General features: G+C 36.5%; 1 protein-coding gene across 1 annotated transcript in view; it reads left to right on the top strand.

The window, feature by feature from the left end:
- fhdc1 (FH2 domain containing 1) overlaps positions 1–7,727 on the top strand; it is a 41,577-nt gene extending 33,850 nt beyond the window's left edge. Inside the window, exons 5-12 of the mRNA XM_001920021.7 lie at positions 6–91; positions 387–487; positions 1,002–1,072; positions 1,969–2,076; positions 2,235–2,305; positions 2,510–2,627; positions 2,784–2,948; positions 3,066–7,727. Of these exons, the coding sequence (XP_001920056.3) occupies positions 6–91; positions 387–487; positions 1,002–1,072; positions 1,969–2,076; positions 2,235–2,305; positions 2,510–2,627; positions 2,784–2,948; positions 3,066–5,231 (2,886 nt within the window). The 3' untranslated portion in view covers positions 5,232–7,727. The remainder of the gene's footprint in view (positions 1–5; positions 92–386; positions 488–1,001; positions 1,073–1,968; positions 2,077–2,234; positions 2,306–2,509; positions 2,628–2,783; positions 2,949–3,065) is intronic.
- Positions 7,728–12,201: the final 4,474 nt, after the last annotated feature.

Here is a 12,201-nt window from a genome sequence, read left to right as displayed (position 1 = left end):
ACTAGGTGAAGAGATTGAGAGAATTCAAAGGAGACGCAAATAAGCTGACACTGGTTGATTCCTTCATGTTCCAGCTCATTCAAGTACCACGGTAGGAGATCTCCCTTCTATCAATTAAAATACTAATCTAGTGTTTTCCAATCCTGTTTCTGGAGGCACACCAGCAGTACATGTTTTAGCTGTCTTCCTTATCTGAACCATTCATTTTAGGTTTTAGAGTCTCTTCTGATGTTCTGATGATTTGATTCAGGTGTGCTTGAATAGGAAGAGGTTGAAAATGTGTACTGTTAGTGTGCCTTCAAGAACAGGGTTGGAAAACACTGTCCTGATCTATCATTGATATCTAAATCTTCATAAAACTTAGGATTTTGTGTTCAATTTTACAGCTTTGATGTGCGTATCGAGGTCATGGTACTTCAAGAAGAGTTTTTCCCATTATGTACTGCCATGAGTCGTGACATCAACATTGTGCGCCAGGCAACTGAAGGTATAAACATACTAGGCATATTACCAAGTTATCTCAAGGTCACCAGCTATCCACCCTATATAATCTGATGCACCATTGACCATTTTCAAAAGATTCGCTGTGATGTGTGGGCCAATAAACAGTAGATTGAAGTTTCAGCAGGACTGAGTTGAGTGCGTTTTGCTGAGTCATTTTCTATCACTCAGCTGTGCCTGTATTAGCCTTCTCTAAGAAACCAATGGCTCATGACCTTTTAGTCCTGACAGTACTGAAATACACTCCTATTAATCTTTGCCCTGGTGTAAGAACTAAATTGAGTTTTGTTAATTCTGCAGTAACTATTTCTAGCAGCCTTTCAAGAAGTACCCAATGTTATATTGTCAGCACTTTTTTCTCCTTTAAAAAAGACATTAAGCATTAGTTTTCCTTTTAATTTCTTCGGCTTTACAATGGGAAGGATAGTAATAGCATTTGGAGCATTGTGTAATTTACCAAATGGCCTGTGATTGTTATGTTTCCACTGATTATTCTACAGATCTAATGAATTGTGAAGAGCTCCATGCCATTTTACATTTGGTTCTCCAAGCGGGAAATATCATGAACGCAGTAAGTCTCTTTGTCTACCCAGCTTTTTCTCAGTTTATTGTAATTGCAGAGTTCCCTAAACTTTTTGCTTCATCTGCTTTTTTTGAACATAACATATATATACATATATATACATATATATATATACTTTTAATAACAAATTTCTAACAACTAATTTATTTTATCTTTGCCATGATAACAGTAAATAATATTTGACTAGATATTTTTCCAGGCACTTCTATACAGCTTAAAAGTGACATTTAAGGCTTAACTAGGTTAATCAGGCAGGTTAGTGTAATAAGGCAAGTCATTGTATAACAATGGTTTGTTTTGTAGACTATCGAAAACACACACACACACACACACACACACACACACACACACACACACACACACACACACACACATGTGTGTGTATGTATATATATATATAATAATTATGTCTTTAAAATGGTTTCTAAAATATTTAAAACTGCTTTTATTTTAGCCAAAATAAAACAAATACTTTCTCCAGAAGAAAAAATATCAGACATACTCTGGAAATATCCTTTCTCTGTTTACTTAATTTAAGAAATATTTAAAAAAGAAAAACAAAATTTGAAGGGGGGGGCTAATAATTCTGACTTCAACTGTGTGTATACATACAGACAGACAAACACACACACACACACATATATATATGTGTGTTTGTGTGTGTGTGTGTGTGTGTGTGTGTGTGTGTGTGTGTGTGTGTGTGTGTGTGTGTGTGTGTGTGTGTGTGTGTGTGTGTGTGTGTGTTTTTTATGTTTGTATGTATGCATGCATATCTTTTCAATCTGTCTTTTCAACGACTGTACTCCTCATTTTTAAATCAACAAGTGTTGGTGGTTTTTATTGCATTGACCAGGCATTGACTGATCTTCTCTGTGTTTTCACAGGGTGGCTATGCAGGAAACGCTGTAGGCTTCAAATTGTCCTCTCTTCTCTCTCTGGCTGACACAAAGGCCAACAAGCCTGGCATGAACCTGCTCCATTTTGTGGCATTAGTGAGTTGTACTGTACACAACCAGTAGCAGAGTTTTCTTCATTTTCAAATACATATTTTTGGTTTTAGGAAATACACTGTAGTAGAAGTAGCAATAGTAATGGCAACATTTTGTTTTAGCTGCTTTGACTTTGATTTGTCTTGATTTTTCTTACGAAGGAAGCACAGAAAAAGGATGAGGCACTTTTAAAGTTCCCAGAGAAGCTAACACATATTCAGAGTGCAGCCAGGTAACGTCAGTGTTAATTTTGCAAAACTAATAATTTTCTCCTATTAATATTCAATTAATCTTCTATAAACCTTTACAAAATATTACATATCTTGTTGCACAAGACTACAGCAATATCAAAACAAAGTCTATTACTTCTAGTGCTAACATTTTATATAATCATTATTCTTTCTGTAAACCCTTACTTTGTCTTACTCTTATATAGAATTTCAGTAGAAAATATAGAAGGAGAGTTTTCCTCACTCTATGTGAAAACACGGTCTTTGGAACAGAAGATTCAAGATGACGATGAGCTGCAAAAGCAGCTAGATCCATTTTTGCAGGTAAAATAAAGAACAATTTCCCCAAATAGATTTTCATAGTTGATTTATTTTGTTATTTAGTATTGTTTGTATTTCTGTTGTCTTTCTGTTTTAATCTCATTTGCTATAATGAACCACTAATAAAAATGGCTCACCTGCATTTCTCTTGTTTGCTAGAGCTCTGCAAAAGCCTTGCAGGACCTTAAGCACCGCAGGCTGGACTTGCGCAAAGAGGGTAATGCCCTCATTGACTTCTTCTGTGAAGACAAAGACACCTTCAAATTGGATGAGTGCTTCAGAATCTTCCAAGATTTCTGTCTAAAGTTCAAAAAAGCTGTGAAGGTATACACACATTAACTAAAAAAGTCTACCTGTCTATCCATTGTGGCATTTATGCATCATGATAGAGATTATATATTTCTGAACACACACTTTAATAGCAATTTATTGTAATTGCAGGACAACTCGGACAGAGAACTGAAAGAGGAAGCTAGACAGCGCCGCTTACGGGAACTAGAGGAGAGACGGTGTGCCTGGGGTGCAGCCAATATTGAAACAGGTGGTAATGGAGGTTTTGGTCGCAGCAGCAGTGAAAATGATGTTGACATCTTAACCAAAGATGGCCTCCTAGACTTCCTGCTTCAATCAAGACCTCAAAGCCCCCACAGTCCTTTAGGACGCTCAGCTAGTGCTCGCCGCTACCACCACACATCTAGTGACCGCAGCCTCCGTGGCTATATGGAGCTGGTCTCTGGGTCTTCAGCAAGTGAATACGCCAAATTCAGCAGCCTGCCACGTTCAAGCAGGAACCATCAAAGAAAGACCATGCCATGGCTTGTCTTGCAGGATGATAATAGAGAGCTAGATCCACAAAGTCAGGTTTACCAAGAGAAGCTAGCAGCTTCACCAACGGCTGAGACTGAACCAATCAGTCCTTTGGCAAGATACTCAAATTTAGGCTACAACTTGAACAGTGATCCCTATAGTAATAATAATAACAACTATAGTTCTCTTTCTGAAGGTGGTCTTACACCTCGATTAAATAAAACAAAGAATGTCTTTCAGGGGACATCTGGTCAAGGCATTGGACACATGAATGTTTCTGTTGAGAAACGCAAACTAGTGCCTGGGCTTCAACCCTTTGAGATAACCAGCCAGATCAATAATAACAGTCATGTTTCTTTGGACAATCAACATGAAGTGTGTGTGACTGATCTGGAACGAGAAGACCTTCCCAAAGCTTTTGTTCTTGATACACCACCATCTAGTAGGAGTTCTGAGGAGGGGCATAAGCTAGAAAAAGTATGGAATGACAAAATAATCTCATCACAGAGAGACGAAGCAGACACAAGTACCTTCTCTTCAACATCTTGTGACACCCCATTGCCCCTTGATCCCTCCAGTAAGAAACCTGTGTTTTATGTCATGGACTGCACTGAAACGGATTGTTCCATTGTGTTGGACTGTTCTGAGATTGAGAGTTCTCCTATTATAAAAGAAGGACCTGGACTTATCCCAAAGTTACAGGATGTCAACTTTCCAAGAATCATTCAAGACACCAATTCTCTTTCATCCAATTTTGAGTCTTCAGACTGTCACTTTGTGTCCACATCAAGTGATGAACCATTTGTAGGAAGGGTCGATCAAACTTCAGAATCAGTCAGTCCATCTGTAACAACTGAAGAAGCAGAGACAGACAGCTGTGATACAGCTGAAGGGCAAAGAGTTGATGAGAAAAGTGTTCAGACAGGTAGCCCCAAAACGACACTTATCAAAACCAAGACTTCATCCAAAGGGATGACTGCTCACACCAGCCGTCCTACAAGAACCCTCACAGCTACTGAGACTCAGAACATGCGAAAAGTAGTGCCCATTACAAGGCAAAATCGATCTAGTAGCAGCATGAGAAAGGTTGATAAACCACCTGTACATGAGAGCTCTGAACCCAGACGTCCATTTCGAGACCAAAGCATGCCAGCCAGAAGAGGCGAGAGACAAGGTAGACCTACAAGACATTCAAGCCTCCCACCAGAGGATCCTAGGACACCAAGAGGTTCGACACCAAGCAGCTCTCGTTGGGGAAGGGACTCAATTCAACACAGGCCCTCCATCAAGAAAGCCAATGCCAAACCTGTTCGTAACATTCCTAAACCAGCACCAGAGGAAAAGATGTGTCGCTCTACAATGCGTGCCTTGGCTCAAGCTCAGGCTCAAGGAACCTCAGAAGGAGGTACCGCTGACAGCCCTAACACCACCCCAAAAAGTTCTTCACCTTTGCCTAGCTTTGCTCGCAACACTGTGGCATCTACTTCTAGATCTAAAAAAGACATGTCATCAGCAACTGTAACCGGAACACCATCAAAGAGCCTATCGAGAACTAGCTCTCAGAGATTGCCTGGTGGTAGAACAGAGTCTGTCAGTAGCGGGCCTTTACCAAGGAGTGAGGATAAACTAGGAGGCTCGATTAGGAGGGTTCAAAGTGTAAGAGCTTCCAGTCGAAGCAGTGACACACCTTCACAATCTGGTCGGGATCACTCCCTTAAAAGTAGCAGTTTCTCAGACAGATCCACACCAACTAGAGACACCATCATCTCCAGCAGGACCAGCAAACCCACATGGAAATAGGGCGGACTTGTTAAATAGTGGTTCTAAAAACAATGTTCAACAAGGAAAATCATTTTTTTTCTGCACATACTTAAGAGGCACAAATGCCTTTTAAATTATTCTGAATGTATCTACAGCCTTTGTAGCTGAATTTGTGTTGCTAGATGCTCAGCAAGACTTTTAAGAATTCCATGAGCTACTGTCACCATTTGACAGCACATTTAATAGCACTTCCACATCCACGAGAGGATGGTTTTGATGGCCTTTTCTTACATATACTTGACACGTTTTCATCTGTCACAGAAAACACATCAATCACAAATTGTACTTGGTGTTAGATTAAACATGTTTTATATTCTATATTAATACTAAGACCTTGTTGAGATGTTCTCACAAATTGCTGAGAGCAAATAAAATAGAAAACAATGTCAAATATATACACACATATGCTTGCTCTATTTTATATATGTAGTAAAAGTAATTGTAGTACTGTTTACTAGGGTAACATTTCAATTCAAACAACTTAATGAACACACAAAGATTCATCTTAATGTTCACAGTGCATGATGACAAATCAACCTGAAGACTGTTTGATCTTACATGTCTATGAATGTTCTCCAAATACACCTTAGTGTAGCTGATGCAATGAGTACTACAGCTAGTAGTTCGAAGATGCCTCTCCAGTGATGGTTTTTAAAATGCTCAAAATACTTTGCCGAGTTGCTTGTTTTCAATTTGCCTTTTCATGCAGGGTACAAGCGCTGTACACTGTCTTGCTGCTGATGACACTGTATTTTGTGACTTCTCTGTGAACATGCTGTACTGCTAGCTCTTTATTTTTAAAGCCATATGGTCAACCAGGAGTGGCAAAACCTGGTGCTAGAGACTGTGAAGTTTCAGTTTGGCCTGAGAAAGCTCAAACAACATATGCATCAAATGTTCTCACAGTATCTGCTTAATATTAATTTGACAGGTAGTCAAATAAAAGTATGTTTACATACAAAAGTATGTGTTGCTTTACACCTAGCAAAATCAGTGTTAGAATTAGCGATAACATTTTACAATATGGTTCAAAAAACGAATACTCAACGGAATTTAATATTAATATTTTTATTGATCTGTCTTATCTGTCTGTGTGTGTTTTGCATGTGTCTGTATTCAAAATGTCTCCACAATTACTATATAGCAATACCAGTAAGTTTTGACATTGTGAAGACATTTTTGGTCCCCATGATGAAAACAGCTCATTAATTATACAAAAATGATATTTTGAAAATGTAAAAGATTGCAGATTGTTTCCTGTGAGGGTTTGGTTTAGGGTTAGCATTACGTCTTCAGGAGGTCTTCATAAAAATAGCTGTAAAAGTGTGGGCAGACCTTGTATTCCTTATGTTGTGTTGTGTGTATGCGAGTTTCCCTAATGTTAAAATTATGTAAATGTAAAAAAATTAAAGGGATGGTTCACCTGAAACTGTAATTTACCATTTATCAGTTTCTTTTTTTAAGGTACTTTGAAGAATATTGGAAAAAAAATAAAAATAAAAAATTCTATGGAAGTCATTGGCTACTGGTTTTCCAACATCCAAAATAATTTATTTTGTTTTGTTGGTATTTCTATTTTTGTATGAACCATTTCTTTAATTTATTATGAATAAATAAGAACAAAAGGACATTTATAAACTAACATGAACCCACTGTAGATTAATACATATTATGAACATTGTTTTTCACTACTAGCATCTAATATCATAATTAGTTAACTAAACTGTGTTAACAAATCGAACCAAACTGTAAAGTGTTATCGGTCATGCATAATGACAGTGGTTAAAGCTGTTCAATATGACCCAGACACCACGCAAAGTAAAGCTTTTTTGACATTTATCTTTAAGCTGTGTCTACTCCCTCCATGTGGGTGCTGAATATGATCACAATAAATAGGTTATGTGAAAGAATTATAGATGAAAGATAAACGCTAATAGAGAGTTGTCAGCTAATGGTGAAATCAATTCTGATTTTAAATGATGACAACTTAAAACAGCCTAAAATCCAAATTTCTACCTCTAGAATCACATTTGCCACCTCTGGTTCTTATATTCTGATGGCTCACTCATCAAGTGAATCCTTGGCTTACACAGAGTTCTGCAGATGTACCTTATTTACAATGTACAATGCCTTTTTATGTTCCTAGAAAGGCTTATGTATTGACTTATCTGTGTTTAGCACTGATTTATTAACATGCTTTAGAATGCATCCATGGCAACATGGTGAAATCTGACACAATGGAATCCTTGTTCCAGCTGTAGATAGGAGTTAAAACTAGCAAATTCACTTTAAGCTATGACTTTGACATGAAATGAAAGTTGCATATATGTCAATGTGATGTGATGATATTTTATTGATATTGCTTCAGTTTTCTATTTTGAATGTTATTTCTGAGCCCTTTCCTCTGTGATTGTAGCACTACAATCATTATAAGCTAATCAATAAATCTACACGTGAAAAAGATGTATGTACACTGAGCAAATGTCAGTTTACAACTGTGATGTGTTCATTTTGTGAAGAAATGTGAATAATGTTAAAGGTCACTGCAGATTTTTTCAAAGCACCTGACAATTTTGAGATTTTGGGGGTTTTCATTGTGTATTTTGAGTACAGTAAAGAACTAAAATACACTTTTTAGATTTTTGTTTTGTAACAGCGTATCAGTGAAAGTCTGTAGATTTAAAATAAATTACTTTTTGTTTCTCTCCTACATTGCTCCTCTCAATGGCCACTCAAAATCCTGGCACATTCTAAAACACTTAATGTGAAAAAAAGCTTAACATGGCTTAATGTACCTAAACATCAACCAGAGTAACCCACATTTTGTCAAACTTTACTTGCAATTAACCTCAACTACTGTAAAAAGAGCGAGCCCCAATTCCATAGATAAAGTGAAAAATATCACATTAAACGTTTTCTCCCCCATTGTCTATTATAAGGAAAAAGCTTAACGTGGCTTAAAGTACCTTAACAATAAGCGGGGAAAATACAATTTCTATCAGATTTACTTGTGATTAACTCTAACCTTGATTTTATAAACAGCTTTTTTAACATTTGGTTTCCCTCGGTTGTTGTAAAGTTACGTTAAGCCTTTTCTTATTATGAACTTTAATGTGAGAGAACACAACGTGATATTGTTCACTTTATCTATGGAATTAGGGCCCACTCTTTTGACAAAAGTTATTGGTATCATAAGTCAAGTTTGACAGAATATTTGGGGTTCCCTGGTCGGTGTTAAGGTGAATTAAGCTGTTTCCTTATAATGGACTTAAAATGCATAACAGTAAAATTTTTACTTACTAAAATCAGAGTTCATTCTTTTGACATCACAAAGTGTTTTGGAAGAAAACGCTTAATGTGATGTTTTTCACTTTAACTGTGGAATTGGGGCTCCCTCTTTTTACAGTAGTTGAGGTTAATTGCAAGTAAAGATTGACAAAAATTTGGGTTTCTATGGTTGATGTTTATTTCCCAGAGAGGATTTGCAGCTGGAAGGGCATCCACTGCGTAAAACATATGCTGGATAAGTTGGCGGTTCATTGCGCTGCAGCAACCCCAGATTAATAAAGGACTAAGCCGAAAAGAAAATGAATGAAAAGTTAATGTTTAGGTACATTAAGCCATGTTAAGTTTTTTTTTCACTTTAACTGTTTTAGAATGTGCCAGAATCTTCAACCCGTGGCACTTAAACTCACTAAGCTTAATTTATTTATTTTATGTTACACATTATTATTCTGAAGCTATATGTCCAAACATAACTTGCCTATTTTTAAACATTTTATTCTTTGTCTGAGCACAACACGGTGGCATAGTAAATAGCACTGTAACCTCACAGCAAAAAGGTCGCTGATTCGAGCCTCAGGTGGATCAGCTGGCATTTTTGTGTGGATTTTGCATGTTTTCTCCGTGTTGGCATGGGTTTCCTCTGGGTGCTTCGGTTTCCCCCACTGTAGTGTATGTGTGTGAATGCAAGGGTGTATGGATGTCTCCCAGTACTGGGTTGCAGCTGGAAGGGTTTCCTCTGCGTGATAACATATGCTGGATAAGTTGGCAGTTCATTCCACTGTGGTAACCCCTGTTTAATAAAGGGACTAAGCAGAAATGAAAATGAATGAGTTTTTTTTAGTTTCTGAGAAACAAACAAAAATTTCCATATTTCATAAAATAATGCCTATCTTGCATATTTGAACATAACATTAAGAAAACTTGAAATAAACTGCATTTTGTTTTGTTTTGTTTTTCCCTTTTCATCTTCAGTGTCTTGTCCGTAGGGTATTTATCAAGCCAACCATGGTTTTCTATTGACAGTGGTCACCTTTTTTTTGTTGAGCCACACCCATTGTTTAGTTGCGTGGGTGTGTGCGTATGAGTGAAAGTAAAATGCAAATCAGGTATGGTGAGGCAAACAAGAGTAAACCCATACCTAGCACTGACAGAAAAAAGCACAAAAATATTGCCTATTTGTGTTGCTGCTTTTTTAACACCTTAAAGGCACTTGCAACACACCACTGTAGGTCTGGGCAAACACTTTTTTTATTATTCTGCCAGAGTTTCTTTTTCATTAATGTTTCCTCTACTAGAATGCCACCTGCTGTTGATTGTTTGAAATAGCATTACCAGTACTGGCTAATCCTGGCACGAGAAACTTTTCCCACCGCCTGACTTTTATGGTGGTCTCTATTCTAGCTCTCCAGTTGTCATGGTAATGCTGTTCCAGTCAAGAACTATTTACCCTTAAAAGGCACTTTCATTTGAATCGCTCTAAATATCAAACTACTGTACAACTTAACGGAGTGAAAACACCTCTGTACCATTGCAAGAGATAGTTCTCCCGCTAAATTTATTTGACTTCTGACAACATTTAGAGCCCCTCTAATGTTGTTCCCAACCTATGACTGTGAAAACAAAAAAATAAGTACTTTTTATTAAGATCATAATCTTAAATAAATTTAAAAAGCAACATTAATTATACTATTGAACAAAGAGTGAGGATGTGATATTTATGAAGGTGAATGAATTAAGTTTTTTTGGTGCAACTACAATTTTATTTATTTTAATTGTATTTCTTATGAAAAAAAAAATCAGTCTTTGCAGCAAGCTAAATGTTGTTATGCTGATGTTAACTAAGGATAGAAAACCGAGCATATCTTTTTAAAGCGATTCTTGTCAAAGTAATACATTTAAAGTTTTTCTCACTACACAAATGATGTGAAATTAAAGCAAGCCTTACAGTGCAAAAACATGTATACTACAATACAACACAATTAAGAAAATCTATAAACAAACCAGGGTATGGTTAGGCCTTATCTGCAAAACAGACAATAATAAGTGCAGTTAACAAATCAAGTGCAACTAACAACAATAACAAAAATAAATAAATAAAAACTAGGATAAAAACAAAAATCTTCACTGACTGAAGTGTGAAGACAACTATTGCACAAGAAAACTGCACACCAGACCTGATATTACCCACTATGAAACAGTGCTGAGTGCAAATACAAAAAGAAAATTGATTGAATAAACAGTGTTTATGCACACTCAAATTTGTGTGTTAAATAAAATACGTGATAATTTACTGTCAACATATTGGTGCATTTTATGAATTAACTGCCTGCTTCTATTATTAATTAGGTTTTCTTTTTGGAATTTCAAATTACAATTTATTTTTGTTATTTTACATAAAATATATTTGAATTTTACAAAGAAATGTGCCACATTTGAGAAATTATATGCTCAACACTGTCAGCGGTTTATGGTGAAAGTCCTCAAATAACAATCTCGTACTTGCAATGTCACTCAGATCTTTGTTCCTGACCATTTTGTCAAGCATTGAACAAGCAATGAATCACTGTCTCACTGTCTAATCGATCCAACCCAGGCTCATTCTAAAAACGTACCTCTATATACAATTCTGGAAAGCGCCAGAGACATTTATTTATTTATTTTTTTGCAGTTTTTGTTTTCACGAATCCACCAGAGGCCGCTGTGTACACTTTTTTTAGATCTCAAATTTCTCTTGCGTACCATTTGCGCCTGCTCTTCTATCGTAAATTCACCAGAGGCCACTGTCGACTGACTGTTTGACTGACTGACTGACTGTCTGACTGACTGACTGACTGACTGACTAATCGACTGACCCACCCTCCTCTTTCCCTAAATCCAACCGATAGTATTTTCAGAAGCACTGATTGACCCATTTATCTGTGACTGATCATAGTGTTTTGGATCATCATTGTTAATCAGTATTAATACGAGTCATGTTAATTATGGTTCAATTTACTTAAGTCTACATATATAGACCAATAAAATGTATATATAGAGACATCAAAACTTTCATTTATTCATTCATTCATTCATTTTCTTTTAAGCTTAGTGCCTTTACTTCAAATTCCAAAAAAAATTCTTTAAACTGGAAGTGTTCCACAAATCATTAAATTATTCTTAGTTTACAGTAAGAAATGTTTATTTTTAAGAATTGTTGACAAAAGGTTCTTTGTGGAACTAAAAGCCGTTCTTCTGTGGCATTAGTTGCAAAAACCCTCATTTGCAACCTTTACTTTTAAAAAACGTGCAATATTTAACATTGTATTTTAATCTACATATAATATGGACTGTTTCTCTATGAATACATCAGAGTAAAGACTATTTTGTTTTTTGCCTATTGTCTAGGGCAGCAACTAGATCTCAGAGGTTAGATCCACTTATTTTCATTAATTAATTCATTCATTTACTTTTCACTAAGTCCCTTTAATTATCCGGGGTTGCCACAGCGGAATGAACCGCCAACTTATTCAGCACATTTTCTACACAGCATATGCCCTTCCAGCCGCAACCCATCTCTGCGAAACATCCACAAACACTCATACATTACGGACATTTTAGCTTACCTAATTCCCCTGTACCACATGTCTTTGGACTGTGAAGGAAAAAGAAGCACCCGGAGGAAACC

Source organism: Danio rerio, chromosome 1 (genome assembly GCF_049306965.1).
Source record: "Danio rerio strain Tuebingen ecotype United States chromosome 1, GRCz12tu, whole genome shotgun sequence".
NCBI lineage: Eukaryota > Metazoa > Chordata > Actinopteri > Cypriniformes > Danionidae > Danio > Danio rerio.
The sequence above is the reverse complement of the archived record's forward strand: the minus strand, read 5'-3'. Positions and strand labels throughout refer to the sequence as shown.